The sequence below is a fragment of the Lotus japonicus genome, chromosome 2 (assembly GCF_012489685.1).
Source record: "Lotus japonicus ecotype B-129 chromosome 2, LjGifu_v1.2".
NCBI lineage: Eukaryota > Viridiplantae > Streptophyta > Magnoliopsida > Fabales > Fabaceae > Lotus > Lotus japonicus.
Genome location: NC_080042.1, coordinates 35,113,923 through 35,131,374, shown reverse-complemented (window position 1 = coordinate 35,131,374; position 17,452 = coordinate 35,113,923). Strand labels below are relative to the sequence as shown.

Sequence of the window (17,452 nt, the reverse complement as noted above, 5' to 3'; positions counted from 1 at the left end):
AACTTCAAACGGCCATATATTTTGCTCCAAAACTCGGAATTGAACATATTATATATGCTTTTGGGGTAGAAAAAAATTTCCAATTCATCTGTGACCGCTACGCTGTGATATCGATTCTTAAAAACGCAAAAAGAGGCCTTCCGCCAAAAGTTTTTTTAGGGTTTTGAAAAAAAAAATTTACTTTCAAGTGATTCTTATTCTATTTGGGATACTTAGTGTTGCATGACTAGGGCTAATCCTGGGTTTTTGCATCCATTTATTTCTGAAATAGATAGAGAATTTCATAGGTTAATTAGAGCACGTAGAGCTTTTGTTATTGATCCTCATTCAAGTGATTCTGATTCTGACCTTGATTTTGATTCTGATTTTGTTGCAGTTTCTGATAACATGGCTGAAGAAGGACCGCGAGAGAGAACATTAAGGGAGCTGGCTGCACCTGATTTCACCTACAAAAGCTTGTGTATCCAGTATCCTGAGGATGTACCATGTGTACTCAAAACTGGACTAATCCATTTATTGCCTAAGTTTGGTGGTCTTGCAGGTGAAGATCCTCATATGCATATCAAGGAGTTTCGTACTGTCATATCCACCATGAAGCCTCCTGAAGTTGACAAAGATCATATATGTTTGAAGGCTTTTCCTCATTCCCTTCAGGGAACTGCAAAGACTTGGCTGTATAACCTGCCTCCTTCATCCATTGCAAGCTGGGACGACCTGAAAAGAAAGTTTCTTGAGAAGTTCTTCCCTGCCTCTAGGACAACTTCAATCAGAAAAGACATCTCAGGAATCAGGCAGCTACATGGAGAGACTCTACATGAATACTGGGAAATATTCAAGACACTATGTGTGAGCTGCCCCCATCACCAGATTTCCGAGCAGCTCCTAGTTCAGTATTTCTATGAGGGTTTGCTCAACATGGAGAGACATCTCATTGATGCTGCTTGTGGAGGTGCATTGAATGACATGAATCCTACTGAAGCCAGGCAGTTGTTTGAGAAGATGGCTGCTAATTCTCACCAGTTTCAAACAAGGAGTAATGATGTTGTTAAACCTGTTAATGAGATTGGGACAGATCCAATGATGGACAAGCTTGAGAAGAGGATGGAAACCATTGCCAGCTTGGTTACTCAATTGGCCATGAACCAGAATAAACCTTCACAACAGGCAAAGGTTTGTGGCATTTGCACTAAAGACCATAATACTGATGTTTGTCCTTCTCTGCAGGAACCTACAGATGAGAATCCTGAAGCATATGCTGCCAACATTTTCAATAATCGACCTCAGCAAAATTATGATCTGTCATCTAACAGATATAATCCTGGCTGGAGAAATCATCCAAATCTTAGATGGTCTGATCAGTCACAACCTGCCCAAGCACCGTTTCAGAATAATGCTAGACCATATGTTCCTCCTCCAATGCAACAACAGGCTAACAACCCTGCTGCACCGCAATCTAAAGAATCTTCATTGGAGGATATGTTGAAGCAGATGACAGCCCAAAACATGCAGTTCCAACAAGACACCAGATCCTCTATTCAGAATCTGACCACCTAGATAGGACAGATGGCTACTTCAATAAACCAGCTACAGTCCCAGAATTCTGATAAGCTGCCCTCTCAGACGGTTGTCAATCCAAGAAATGTGAGTGTCATCACCTTACGGTCGGGGAAGCAAATTGATGCAGATCATGGACCAGAGCCAGAGCCTGAACCTGAAAAGGAGACAGAGACCACTGCCACAAGAACCTTCCAAGTACAACCACCTTCCATTCCTCTTCCATTCCCTCCGAAAGCTATGCCAAGCAAGAAGAAGGAAGAGGTAGATAAGGGAATCTTGGAGATATTCAAGAAAGTGGAGGTGAACATACCTCTACTTGATGCACTCAAGCAAATTCCAAGATATGCAAAGTTTCTGAAAGAATTATGCACTCAGAAAAGGAAGCTGAAAGGAAATGAAAGAGTTCGCATGGGGAGAAGCGTTTCTGCAATCATAGGTAAGGCTGGTAAACCTGCTCCTGTTTCTGATGTTCCTGAAAAGTGTGAGGATCCAGGTACGTTTTCTGTTCCTTGTGTCATAGGTGATACTAAATTTGAAAATGCCATGCTAGATCTAGGAGCTTCAATTAATGTGATGCCTATGTCTATTTTTAAATCACTTTCACTTGGACCTTTGAAACCTACGGGTGTTGTCATCCAATTAGCAAATAGACCTAATATTATATATATATATATATATATACACATATATTCTGGAAGTTGACTCTCGCACGCCATTGTATGTATAGCTTGTGTTTGGGCGGTCGGCGACTGCCAGGTGATGGACGACGACGTGATCATGTACCATGCCTTGGAGGAGCCACAGTGATGCTGCCAATGACGAGGAGCCATGATAATGAGGTTATGAGCCATGCTTTGTATCACAGTTCGATGAAGTGTGTCGTGAGTCGTCCGTGGGATTGACTAGACGTGTGCTGATGTCAGAACCCTGTTGCAGATCTTATCCGAGATCGATTGTTCGACCGTCGAGTAAAATCCCGCAGAGGAGGAATAGATTCTTGTGTAAGGCTTGAGCCTTTTGAGTAGAAAGCTTACCGTTGTTGGTTGAAGCTTGTAGGACGATCATATGAGTTTGTATTCTTTTGGTTTTAGGGGAAAGGTAGGTTCCGATGTTTTGCTATTTTGTGGTCTACCCAGTGTGGAGATCACAATGAGCTTGTCGGGCATAAGAAGTCTTTTTATTTTTCTTTTGAAGACTTATCTGTATGCATATTTATGGATATAAAGATATCTATTATTGTGTAATTATTATGCATTTTCTAGAGCATGTTTTGGAAAAAAAAATATTCTCGCTTTTTTTGGAACTTCGAAAGTTTAGTCAGCATATTTAATTTTTAAAAAGGTTACTAAAGTGACCGTCGAGAAATCGAGGCGTTACATTTAGCAAACGGGGTAGTTTTTAGAGAAAATGCCACGGGCACTGTGCCCCTGTCAATAAACCTTGGCTTAAAGTCTGTAAAGGCAACGGTTCACTGTAAATGTGGGTAGAACCCACGTTTCGTCAAAGGCTACGGTTCTGTAACTGTTGCCTAAAGTTTGTTTACAATAGAAAATTCATATAAATTATTTTAACTTATGTAAAAAACAATTCTTAATTTTTTTATAATTTCATATGAAATTACTGTATTTATTTGTTTTCTTTAAAGATATTTATTTTTAAAAACAAAAATAGATATTTATTTTAAAGAACAAAAACAAATATGAGGCTTTTTCTTTATTTAAATATTAATAAAGAACACAAATAGCTATAATAAACTCATGAAATTTTACTGATGTATAATTTTTTTTGTGAAAATATCTAAATAAAAAAAATGCCTGTATTTATTTTAGTTCTTTAAAATAAATATCTATAAATAACACAAATGAATATAGTAAACTCATATGACATTATTTTTTATTACATAGGAAATATAGTAAAGTCATTAAATTCAACAAACATATAATAATTTATTCATCATCAGTTAAAATAATTTATATGAATCTTTTAGAGAAAAAAAAAATTGATGTGAATGTAAGGAAACCTTTGCTGAAACCGGGATTCGCCCACACATGCATAGAACCGTGGCTGTTTATGTAACGCCCCGATTTCTCGAGTGTCACACAGTAACCAACACGTCATGAATTTCGTAAAGAATTTTCGTCGATTCAATTATTAATCTTTAATTAGTGACAAATCGTTCAAGATCCGAAAAACTCTTGAAACTTTACTTTTCAAAACACGCGGAAATAAAGAAATAGTCGTAACCTTAACATTAAAGTAAACCATAACGCAATATGATAGTTATTAAAATGATTCTCAAAATGCGATTACAATAACCTTTCAATAAGGGAAATAAAATCCAACTAAGAAAAATAAATGAGTTCCAAAACTAACGATCACTCAACCCAATAGTAAAGTAGAGTAACTCAGACCCCTCTTCCTCCTCTTCATCTTCATCCTCAAGCCACCCTCCGCATATCTTCTTCTGTGGCTCTACTGGATCCTCAGCCTTCCGCTTGACGGCAGCTGCCTCCAGAGCTGGTACTGGCAGTGCACTGGGCCCTGCCAATGTCCTCCCCAAGGCGATCCCCATATCCTCCGAAGGATCTTGCTCTTCGTCGATACCTGAGCGGAACTTGTCCTCGACCCTGCGTCCATTAAAAAATAGAAACGAGGGGGTGCAAAAGGCACCTTCACCCTCCCATGCTCCATCCTCTGGGTCTGGTTGACTAGTCCTCTAGCGTCGCGTCCCGTGATCGTAGCCTTGCCGACATAAATCCGACACACCTGGCGCGAGTCGACCACCCAGGCGCCGTCAATATCTTCATCGTGAAGTTTCAGTGTCCAAGAATACACCGAACTCTTCGTCAGCACCATCTGCCCCACCCCCCCAGAATAAACAAATAGCAGATAATAGAGGGTTAGTTCTCATGCAAAGACTCTCAGAAATCACAAGCATATAGCCATAAAATAAATAGTAACATATCTCAAGTTAGTAACCCTAAATTGGTTAAACTAACTGAAGGTATGAAAAAACGATAGAAAGGGGGGGGGGGTTTGAATAGCGTTTTCAAACTAAAACTTTTACCACTTGAGATTTTAACAAATCTCTTCAAACACAGAAGATAAAGGTGCTAAGATAAGAGTTGAGGAAAGCACACAATGATTTTATCCTGGTTCACTTGATAAATCCCTCAAGCTAATCCAGTCCACCCGTTAAGGTGATTTCTTCCTTCTTAGAATGAAGGCAATCCACTAATCAGAGTTTGTTACAACTGCACTTGCAACCTGCAAAGTGACTAACAATACAATGATTTAACTATCACTAAGATTCACTCTCTTAGTCTTCTCAAGGATCTAACCAACCTTGGTCTCCTTAAGGAAAAATAAACAACTGTTTAAGAGTTTGGGTTTACAAAGAATTGCTTCTCAGAAAGCTAAAGTAAACACAATAAAATCAGTTTGAAGAAAGATTGCTAAGAGAATATTTGAATGTTGCTTAAGCTTGAACAAAGTTTCTTGGGCGGCATCTTTCAATCTTCAGCCTCTTTACATACTCCAAGGATTAGGGTTTAGACATTGCATGGAATGCTACCGTTGGAGGGCAGATCTAGGATTTCCACGTTCTGTTGTGGCTGAACACGTTAGGTAAGGTCGTCAGGATAGTACAATTGCTTTTGTACTTTGGATAGTGACATGACATTTATCCTAGTTGACTTCTGATCAGAGCGACGCTTCATGTTGGAACTTGTGAAGCTTGGTGATCAGAGTCAGAGGGAAGCTTGGATCCTCTGACCTTTGTAACTTCTGCTTCTGGACTCAGAGGAGAAGTACTTGGTCTTCAGAGCCAGCTTACTCTTGGACTTCAGAGTCTTCACTTCTTAGCTTCTGGACCTTCAGAGCCTCTGGACCTTCAGAGCTTCTGAACCTTCAGAGCTTCTGGATCTTCAGAGCGTCTAGTCTTCAGAACGTCTGGTCTACAGAACTTCAAGTGATCTGAATCCATATCAGAGCTTAACTATCTTCAGATCTTCTTAAGCTTTTTCTATTGTTCAGATTGAACATAGAGAGTGCGAAAGCGTTGCGTAGGTTACTCTTTGAGCATAGTGCTTCTGATTTATGTGTAATTAGATTAGAGTCAGAGCCTGTCATTAAAACACTCAGAAAACAATGTTAGAGTAGCATAATTGTTCATACATAATAGTTAACATGTAATCATCAAAACATAGAGTTGTACTACATAATCAAAACTTGATCTTACACAAACGTCCTCACCATTTCACACAACCACCTCAACACCATGGATCCAATCTCGATCATCCGCAGATGAACAATCACGAGGGGACACTCAGTCAACCCAAGTCACATGGAGACACTCAGTCAATCCATAAATCTCGAGGAGACCGCAGTCGACCTCATCTCGTGGAGACACACAGTCAATCCACAACCACCCTCGCATGCAAGTAACTGTTTGTCTCTAACGGCACCATCGTTCTCATGGTCCATAGCCTACTCTTAGAACTATTACCATAAGTCACATCACACTACTTGCAAGTGACTAAGTCATCAAGAGTTACCATAATATCCTTTTAGTCTTAGAACTATTACCATAAACTCTTCACGGAGAATGAAGCCGGAAAAATCAGATTCGCGAAACTTTCATTTTCCCGCGTTTTGCCAACCTCTATATATAGCAAGAAAAGGAGAAAAAATGGCAAAACCTTCACCATTTTCTCTCCCAAACCCGCGAGCTCCATTGAAGAGGAAGGAAGAAGAGCTTTTGTTCATTTCTTGCTTGATCGTCGATTCGACAGTTGCTACTTCAAGGTATCGAGGTATAGTCGCTAATCCTTACCTCTGATCGTCTTTTCCATAGCTTTTCTCTAGGTAATTCTGTGCTCATAGTTTTGAGGTTTTTGCAAAACTATCCTGATAATTCCATTTTTGATTCTAAACATCTTCCCTACGTTCTCCTGAGTATGTTTAGCTAATAATACTCCGCCGATTCTCGAAAAACTACCGTCGAGTTTCAATTCTGGTGAAAATACCCATTTTGGGGCAAAGCTTCGTCCTTTGGGCTGAAAACTATCGCCTTAGCTTAGCGCTAGTAGGATTAGTTGTCATAAACGTCGTTGGTGACGTCCCCATCCAATTTGTTTTTCGAAATTTCAGTTTTGAATTTCTGAGCTAAAAATATTGACCAAAATACCCCTGCGACAGTTTTTGATCCGATAATTTTTCCGAGTTTAGAATACCCTTAGTTACGGCTAATGATAGCATAGGAACCAAGTTTGATCGAAGAAAAATCGAACCCCACAATTACTAATAGTGGCCGAGCACCCTAAGGGGGGAGGAGGAAAATTCCTTTTTCGAAAACTTGTCCTTTCGCGCTAGATTATCGTACCTCGGAGTATGTATTACTTCGGGTAACCTTAGTGAGCATTGATAGATTAGTTTCCGATAGATTTTGATAGAATTCTGTGGTTTTACTTTAAAGGTTCATTTGAAGAGTTTCCCGAGGAACAAGGCTTCGCTTGTGAAGAGGAGTTAGGAGATCACCCTGGAGAACCTTCAGGTGAGGGCTACTCACTGAATCCTTAGTTAATGCTTAGGGTCGATGCTTTCGACATTGATTTACTGTTTATGCACTTGTTTGTGGTTGACTGGAAAAATGTTTTCTGAGGCTTCGGCTGACAATGTAGATGATTCATCTACTGACTGTTTTTGAGATTGACTTACATGCTATGTGCTATGTGGGTAATCTAGGATGTGTGGTGCATGCTTTATATGCTAAGTGCTACGTGTTTATTCTGAGATGTATTGATATATGACATGTTGGTTGACTGTGATGATTTAATTATGTCTTTCGCTGATATCTGTGATTCTGAGTTGTGAGAATAGCGGGCAGGTCATGCCGATTTTATTTTGAGTTTTTGGGGAAAGTTGATAGGACGAATGAGATTCGGGCCTTGTTATGGTGTTTCATGGATCGAGACATTCTCTGGTGTTATTTGGGGATTAGGAGATCCCGAGAACTTATAAGTTTTTGCGATAAGACTAAAAGGATATTATTTTGTAAAGAAAACTCATAAGACATTAAACAACCTCAAAATCTTCAAATAATGATAATACACTCGAAAGGAAGCTTTGGATGCAAATCTTAGTTTTGGAAAGCGAGAAGTGTCGTCGGATCCCAAGTGTTGAGAATGTTAAGAAGTTTTGAGTATGTTGATACTCTTGTGCTCTGGGAGCAGTTTGTTTAGCCATCCAAGGGATGAGCCGAGGAGCTTCACTGAGGCGTGAGACCTTGTGAATGCGGGATACTCCACTGAGGCGTGAGACCTTGTGGAAAGCATGGATCTTCACTGAGGCGTGAGACCTCGTGAACAGCATGAAGCTTCACTGAGGCGTGAGACCTTGTGAATGCGTGAAACTTCACTGAAGCGTGATACTTCGTGCAAGTGTGTAAATTCACTGGGGCGTGAGACCCCGTGAAAGCATAAAACTTCACTGAAGCGTGAGACTTTGTGAATGTGTGAGACTCCACTGAAGCGTGAGACTTCGTGAGAGCAGTGATGACTCGAAGAGTTATCGTGAGTGGTTGCACTCATTTTATGATTATTGTATTTTGTCGCAGAATCGACATTTACCTTAGGGTATGCTTTTTAGAGACATTAAGTTAGCTAGAACACGTGGCGACGTGTCGAGTGAGGTCGGAGACGTTGTTTGGCTAATCACATTGCATTCATGCACACATAGGAGGTTAATACACGGCGTGATTACCGGACCTCGTCGGATTCCAAAATGGTCATAAGACCCGGATTTCCGTGTAAGAGCGTTTGTAGACGACTCTTGTAGCAGACCGAAATGGCAGACCTACGGGTTACGGCTGATCTGACTACCGTTGTTGTTGGAGTAAGAGGCACGCGGGCAGAAATGGTCCCACCGTTGCTGGTGCTAGGATTGATCCGTTTGATGTCCATCCATTTCCGGAATGCATTTGGTTAACTGGGTTAACCGCCATATCATTTCATGCAACATGCATACTGACTTAGTTGTTGAGTGTGTTTGATAAGTGATAATCCTATTTGATGCATGCTATTTGCTATTATTGTTGTTTACATTCATTGTGGAATATGCAACCCTAGGATGTTATCTCTAGCTATAAGCCTAAGTGGCTATTCTATTATCTGTATCTATCGGTGCTATTATTTACATAATTCTTTGGAGTTGACCCTCGCGTCTTCTGTGTGTGCTTTGGCGGACTACGCCCTTTGTCAGATGTCGTTGGCGGGCTAGTTCACGATGGTTCACCCTTCGGGGGGAACTAGGGTTGGGATGCTGGAACAGGAGCGCATCGCGGTCGCGAGAGGAGGACGGATGGTGTACATAGACTAGGTCGTTCTGGATTTCGAATTCGGACGACGATCATGCTAGCATGTAGGTTTTAGTGCTGGTGTGAGCTCCTCGAGATGGGATTAGTGTAGGAGTAGAGTCTTAGCTCTGAACATCATTTGTTTCTTTGGGGACAGGGTAGTTTCCCGCCTATAGCTTTTTGTGTGGTTTCTTTACGGGAATCACAGAGAGTTGGTTGGACTTAGGAGGTCTTGTTTTAGGCCATCTGGGCTAACTCGTTCTTCTTTTTGAGGGTTTGTGTTGCGGACACTTAACCTTTCCTTTTGGATTGTACTTATTGCCTACGGGCGTTACACTTTTCTTCTTTCCGTCACTGGAGGTTACTCGTGACGAGGTTACTACTTACAACGGGGGCTGTTATATATATTGTATATTAGTTCTGTTGTTTTTCGCTTTTGGGTTTTATTTACTTCAGTCTTGTCTATGTTTATATCGGAAAAAAAAATTCACGTTTTTCCGCATTAAGTTTATTTTTGGTTACTAAAGTGACGCCACCGAAATCAGGGTGTTACATATACAAAGCACCAAAGGACATATTTTTCATGTTATAACAATATATCATACTAAATTCCAGCATACTATTCATCAACATATCAACATAAAAATCCATCTCCAACTTACTTTCATAAGTCTGGTGCATACATGAATTTTTCATATTTTTCTCCTACATTTCATCATGAAATCATGGCATAGGAGTTTAGCATAGTCAAAATAGAAACTACAAATCAGGTTCTTGCACAAAAAGGGATTCAAATCATCCATTCATGCAACATATATTCAAGATCATCATAGATCACAACTTTCGCAAGAAAATCACAAAACTTTGAGCATGTTATCGCCTAGACTCTACCCTTGACTAGAACCACCTTCACCTTAGTTCTTAATCCTGGAAATGAGAGATGAAAGATGAATGTTTTGATGTAGATGATGAGCACCCTCTCTTCTCCTTGCTCCTCTCACAAATCTGCTCCTCCCTTGCTCTTCTTCTATAGGTGGCGGCTCTCTCCCTTTCTCTCTTTCTTGCTCTCTCTTTTTCTCTCTTTCTCGTGATCTCCCTCTTTTTTCTCTCAAGGGCTCTTTTTCTCTCTTCTTGTTGAAGCTCTTAGGTGAAGGAAATCAGAGGTGTTGCTCCTTCTATCTATTTTGTAAGAATGAGAAGAAAATGAAATTTCCGTCCCCCTTCTCCCCTTTGTACCCGCGGCTCCACACCCACATAGGCTAGGTTTTTCTTTTTTTTTCCTCTTCCTAGCCCAAGCCCATGACCAAGCAATCAATTCTATTAATCACTCATTAAGGAGAATGAAGTCAAAATGAAACCTCCCTCACCCCACATGAGTGGCCGGCGGCCACACTCTCAAAACGTGTTCACCCCTTTTTTTTTTCTTTTCTCCATATACTTAATTGTGATAATTATTTAATTATTCAATTTAAATAAAACTGAATTAAAATAAATGAGTAAACATATCCCCCTTCACTCATAATCAAACTCAATCACATTCAATAAATTTCACATACATCATCACTCAAGCAAGACACATTCTTCACTAGACTTTCACAATTATCATTCATCTCAATACTAGCAATAACCCTATTGAAATCCGGGCCTTACAGTTTATGACTTTTGGCCACGGTTTTTGACCCGTGGTACTGCTTGCGTTGCCTTTTCTAAAAAACTACCCCACTTTGCTAAAAAAAAAAAAATTTCCACCCTTTTTTGCTAAATAATTTTTTTTTCATATTATTCAGAAAAAAAAAAATCAGTAAAGAAGGATATTGTATGCTGGATTAGATCATGTCTGGCTTTTTAAGGTCTTGGTGTTTGTGTGTTGATGCCGTTTTGGTTGTTTTTTAACAGGTATGGATGTGGTATGGGTGATAAATTAAGGATGAGGAAGCTTTTGATGGTGCTTTTTGTCTTTTGTCATTGTTGGAGCATTGTTGTGTGTTAATGGACGAAGGAGATTTTAGCTGCAGAATCTGATTTTTGCTGCGTGGTATTGCTGTTTTGCTGAGATAAGTATATGGAGGAATAAATATAGATTGTAGGTTTATTTGATTTATGGTGGCATATATCTGGTGGTTACTTGCATGAGGCATTAGATGGGAAAAGTGGAGCAGCTAGTTATCCCTTGGTGTATCACGTTTGGCCCTTTTTGTTGCTGAACTGGTTAAGGGTGTTTGGAGCAATTTTTCAGGTTTTTTGGGATTGTGTTTCAAAGGCACTCTAGTTGTTTGGTGTACTCTTTTTACTTCGTCTAGAAAGGTTTTAAGGAGGCTCAAGCGCTAGGCATGTGGGGGTTTGATGTTGTTGCAGTTGCTGATGTTGCTGTCAAGTATTTGCTGTTGTTTTGTTGCTGGTGCTGTTGGTTTTTTGCTGCTGTTGCTGTTAATTTTGGCTGATGTTGCTGTCACGAAATTGCTGTTGTTTCTGTCAGAAATTTCCCTGCTGTTCCTGTCACGAATTTGTTGCTGTTTGTTGGCTGGTGTTGTTTGTTATTTACAGCTGATGTTATTTTTTGTTGTTGGTGCTTTTAGATTTTCTTAACCGTTTTGCGGGAAAGTCGGTAACGGGTGGTTCTTAGTTGTTTTCTTTTCTTGATTGTGAGATAATGGGTCTTGTACATTGTCCCAGCCTTGAGAACCTTTACTCATGGTTGCTTTATTATTAATAATATTACTTTCATTTTCAAAAAAAAAATATTATATTTTTAAGATGATAAATAACTTGAGTGAAATTAAAATATTTATAATAATTTTAATATTAATATTATATAGGTATTAATGTGAAAATAAAGTAATGTTAAATATAAAAAGAATTATACAAGTATGTCCTTTTATGTCATTTTACAATTTCAGCTTGTTCAACAGGTAGTTTTACCAAACACTTTTATTCCAGTTACATAGCTTTTCAGCTTTCATTTAGCTTATCAGCTATCAGCTAGCTTTTCAGCTATGTGTGCCAAACATAGTCAAAGTAGAAGTGGAAACGACACAAACATCAATTTCAGATCTAAATTTAACCATCATACGGAGAACCCATCTTCTTCTTCTTCTTCTTAATTGTTGATTCCCAAGTTTTGAATTTTTCTTTTTCCTTCCATCTCAAGGTTGCGTCTCTGAAGGGGACATGAACGACCTCAAGATGCAACTTGAGGACGAACGACATGTGTGTCTAACGGTGGAGACGAACCCACCGCCGTCCACAAAGGCGTTTTAGAGTAATGATTGTGGTGACGAAGATCTGACGAACATGTATGGTGGTGACGAAGCCGATGACTCAGATGCTATGATGAGCAGTTGAGCCCCACCATTAACAAGGCCCCTCCTCTCTGGTCTCGATCTCAGAGAAACCACCGTCACCAACAACCATAAACCTCCGCCCTCATTCGCATCCTCGGAAACCACCACCACCAATAGCCAGAAACCCATGCTAATCAAACCATAAACAAGAAACCCATGCACTACCTGCTAGGCTGAACGTTATTTGGTGTTCTCCCTTACTGGATCTGGAAGAAAAACGTTTCTTTCCTCATCCTTTAGCTGGATCTGGATTTTGCCAGGTTTTGTGGCATATGAAAAAAAAGGCATTGCAAGTTCGGGTTTTTTTGGCTCCTCTCTTTTGTCAGTCTACAATTTCTTTATCCCTTGTCCGTGGGTCGAATCTCTGGTGTCAATTTCTTCTCTGGTTTGTGCTTGCCTTTACTAATGGGTATTGACTAGAATCCAATCGTATATAAGCATTCATCATGTACGCCACAAAAATATGTGAAGCTGTACTACATATTATGATAGAAGTGCTGAGTGAATTAGGAATTGAATCCTTCTTTGAACCTGTGTTGGCAACTCTACCTCAAGCTTATGAAAGAAAACATATGAAGCTGTTTGATCATCATGTTAGACTTTATAAGCCACAAGAACTATAGCATCACGTGGCATGCAATAAGAAAGTTAAACGGTTAACACCAAACCTGTAGGATTCAAAAGTAAGGAAAATGAAAAAAATGTTGCTCTGCTCATATTAGATATCTCCAGAGGAGGAGTTGTCAAGAGCTCTAATTCCACTACTCTTCAAATTAAATTTGAAATCATAGCAAGAAATTGAATCCCAGAAATAATAAAGAATGAGTTACAAGAGTTAAAGAACATATTAAAAATATTGTCTTGATTGAAATGAAGTTGTCCAGTAAACTAGTCTTGTAAAAATGACACAGTACAACAATATATCATCTTCACAATCTTCATATGACATTCCTGGCCATCCTCAATATTGAGACCTACAAGTAATACTAGAAAGTTAGATTAATGTTTCACAATGATAAGTGTAAATTCTATCAATAAAGTGCAATTAGATATATAATCTTGAAATAGGCTAAGAATATAGATATACAAGTATAACTCATCTTAATTGAAAAATAAGACAACATCACTTACATGCTAAGTTGACATTTTGCAAGTTGTTTGATAGTGACCACATTCTCCGCAAGATTTGCATGCTCTTCTTTTGACCGAGGTCTTGTTCAATGACACCTCAAGACCACTCTTATACCTTCCTGCTGAAGGCGTTTTGTCAGAATCCTTCCTTTTTCTACCTTTTATTTGTGATATATGTGGGTCTTTCAGAGTACAATTTGCAGCAGCATCATCCCTGTCAAGCATCAAATCTTGCTGGTTTGGTAGAGCTTCATTGGCATCAGGTGTTTCATTTTCCTTTGTAACAGCTATTTTGTAAATACGATCAAGCTCTGGCATAAAATACTTGTATGCATCTTTTGCTCTTTTAGCCAAGTGAGAAAAAATTTCAAATTGATGTTGCACATACATACTTAAAACATCTGATTCATGACTTTGAATCTCAATATCTTCAACCTTAATACACACATATTGGCTTCCTTTGTTTGCGCTGCATAATATATTATTGACTTCGAATTTGAATACTATTTTTTGCTTTAAAAATTACCAAGATATGCCTACACAGTATTCCCATAAACTCATATTTACATTTAGCATTCTTTGATTCCAAATCTACATCATCAAAGAATGCATCTCGAGCATTAAAACAATTAGAAACTCGATACTTTAGTTGTAAACCAATTTTCTCAATTTTCTCCTTTGTAAACTGGCTAACACTAGCAATCTCATGATGAAACTTTTGAAAGACATTTCTGGTATACACAGATGCAGCATGCTCCTCAAGTTTTGAGCCAATAGTCAAAATACGAGATTTATGTACAGACTCAAAATCCTCTCTTTTCTCAACCTCACAACGACTATTAACTACTTTCTCAAATTTCACCACAAAGTCTCGCAATGTTGTGCCTGAATTAACAGGAGTCAAAAAATGAATTGATACCAGCAAAAAAAGTGCTTCTATTATAAATAGGTATCCATGATTCTCTAATTTCAAATAACTTTTGAAGCCACTCATTTTCTTGCAATTCATACACATCTATTATGCGCTTCCAATCATCTTCAAAATCCTTGGTACTTGGAGATTCTCGAATGCACCTCTTCAAATCACGCTTAAATGCAGAATATAGATATTGGTCTTTTTCCATTCATTGCCTCAAGACAAGTTTCAAACAACCATCTGAAAGATGCTTCAGTTTCATCTTGTAACAGTGCACAACCAAATAAAATTGATTGAAGATGATGATTCAATCCAGTGAATGGGGCAAATGGCAGGTTGTACTTGTTGGTCTTACACGTGGTATCAAAAGTGACAACATCTCCGAAAAAAAGCTTTTCATTCGAGCATCATCATCACACTGTATTGCATATAAGAAATCAGAATTTTGGCCTTGTTTTTGTTTGCAATAATTGAATACAGCTTGAGCATCTCCGACATTGAAATTCTTTCTACGCACATTTGTCAAATGATTCCAACAATCTTTATGAGAAAAAGCTAAATCGCCACCACTGAATATTGCAGCAACCTTTCCAGTAGGCAAACCTTCTTCATTAAACTTTTCAACAAGATTTTTTTGCAGCATCATTCATTTTTCTGTGACACCTCAGATAAGACACACTTTTAGGACTAGCCATGACATGATTATGATTATCATTAAAGGACCTTACCTTCCATATGACAACGGTGATGTTTGGGAGATTGAGGCTAGGTTAAATTCAATGGTGGGAGGATAGAGGTAACTGCAATTGAAAAGGGGAAAAGAGTAAAAGAAAATCACGTGATCTACTAATTTAAATTATTTGGGACAATTAGATTTATATTTGATCAATGAACAATAATAAGTGTAAGAGTTTTAGACTCACACAGTTGTAAACGGAGTCATCCTCTTGTTATTATTATGTTGTACACGTTACTTTTAATTGATTTTGAAAAAGCATGGAGAAAGGTCCCCTCTTGTTATTATTATGTTGTACACATTACTTTTAATTGATTTTGAAAAAGCATGGAGAAAGGTCCCGGTTGCTAGAAAGACGGAATCCTACAGGGGGTGATGAACTTTTTGCATTCCATCAACATTGTGAAAGACACTGAAAAATTTCCTTCAATCATCTAATGAGCCCAACATAATTCTAGATCCAAAACATAATTAAAAAGAAGAATATCACTCACTAACTAGTCGTACCACAAGACTGTAAAGAAGAGCAATCATCTACTGCAACAGGGTTACAATGCGAATGGCTTACAAGGTTGCATTACAAATAACAAATGTCACGGATTTTCTACCCTGTAAATTAAAATTGAAATTTGGAAATTCACATTAAGGATCTTCTAAACAAATTGGAAATCGAAACGACGATGAGTCGTACAAATTAAAACTCAGAAATAAAACAATCCAAACATTTGAAAATGGTTTTCATTCAAGAACTGGTGAGACTGGTAACGATGGGGATGACAATAACCAGAATGAGGATGAGAAGAATGATAATCCCAATACACATCCACTTCCTGCTGCTCTTCTGGTACATCTTTGCTGTCTGAAGGTTCTTCGTTCCATCCTTCACATAGTGAGAAGAATGAAGCACGTGGTGCTCAATGTCATCCATCTTCTCCCCCTGCGCCTCCACCATCACCGCCATGTCCAGAAACACCTGATGCAGCTCTAACAAACTCTTCTCCACCTCCTTTGCGCCCTCGTGCCGGTCCTGTATCTCCGCCACAGTTTCCAGAACCTTCCCTCTGCCGTGCTCCTCCACCGCCTTCCCCAAAAACATAAACCCTCCTTCATCACCGTTCGAAATGATCTTCTCAATCACCTCTTCATCTGGATTTTCCCCTGTCACAGTGAAATACCTTCTCCCAACAGTTTCCCTGTACTCACTCATCATCCTCTGCCTCAGCCCTTGAAACTCCATCATCAGCTCCTTCAGTTTCTTCCTCAGCCCATTCGTCACCGCAATTCGCGTCCGGTAAATCGCCGGCGTCCCATCTTTGAGCCCTGAGAGCCTTCTGTTAGCGTCGTTGGCGCGGTCCATCTCTTCGAGCTGGGTCCTGATCACCCTCGCCTTCTTCAGGAGGGTCACAATGTCGGTGTTGATTCTGGTTTGGAGCGATTTCAGGGCTTCCGGTTTGTGAAGGGACTTGCTCTCTTCGTTGGCTTGTTGGAGCTTTCCGAGAATTTCACGGAGATCGCCGATTTCGGTTCTCACTCGCTCTGCTTCTTGCAGGAAGAGACCCATGTCAGTGTCCATTGAAGATCTTAAGCTTAGTTCCACATCGGATGAAGGACGAGGAGGGTGACCTGCTTCGAGATCAACGTCTTTCATCGCTGCTTTCTTCAGATCTACGTAGTTGGTGAATGACTTGGTCATGAGGTCGTTCATCTTTGGATCTCAGAAATTAATTGGGAAAATCCACTTCCCTGTATAGAAAAAAAACAGAAAATCAATTCAATTCAATTCCTCAGTGAAATCAATCAGTGTTTATGTCAGGAATTCGAAATAGGAAACGAAACACCTTACCCCGTTAGCGTTGTAAGAAAGGAAAGAAGGATGAAGTGGACTTGAACAGAGAAGCAAATCAGTGAAGTCGGAGAAGATGAAGGGTAGAGTAGATTTGAAAATTCAAAGTGTTGAAGGTGTTTTATTTAATGAGTTCCCAGCGGAGTGCCAACGGATAGTTTTTTTAGGTAAGTAGCCGTTGCTGTTCTCTCACCAATCCCAACGGATACTTTTAATATCAATCAATTAATAACAAAACGTATTTACCATGATCTTGACTTCTTAAGTCTTGACCAATTCTTTTTTGGTTACAAAAATATTTAAATAATTATCCGAATATAAATAATATGTATAATGTAATATTGTAATCAATCATAAATTATAGGGGTGTAATCGGACCGGATTGGTTCGGATTTAGGGTGTTTAAATGTCCGAACCAATCAAATATGTTCGGTTTTGGTTGGTTCGGATTTCATGATTTTTACCATGAAATTCAGACCAAACCAACCCGATTTCAATCAGAAAAAAATTCTAAAAACGTGAAAAATTATAAAAAAATATATATAAAAATTCAACATTTTTAACCAATACAACA

The 17,452-nt window shown here is 39.0% G+C and overlaps 2 protein-coding genes across 2 annotated transcripts; one reads left to right on the top strand and one right to left on the bottom strand.

The window, feature by feature from the left end:
• Positions 1-222: 222 nt before the first annotated feature.
• On the top strand, positions 223-1,554 carry LOC130736387 (uncharacterized). The gene has a single exon (XM_057588221.1). The coding sequence runs from the start codon at positions 223-225 to the stop codon at positions 1,552-1,554; it is 1,332 nt and encodes a 443-aa protein (XP_057444204.1).
• A 13,998-nt stretch (positions 1,555-15,552) lies between these two features.
• LOC130737949 (syntaxin-related protein KNOLLE) lies at positions 15,553-17,037 on the bottom strand. Its single transcript, XM_057589826.1, has 2 exons — positions 16,879-17,037; positions 15,553-16,778 (listed from the first exon to the last, which is right to left on the bottom strand). The coding sequence occupies exon 2, from the start codon at positions 16,738-16,740 to the stop codon at positions 15,778-15,780; it is 963 nt and encodes a 320-aa protein (XP_057445809.1). The 5' UTR covers positions 16,741-16,778; positions 16,879-17,037; the 3' UTR covers positions 15,553-15,777.
• Positions 17,038-17,452: the final 415 nt, after the last annotated feature.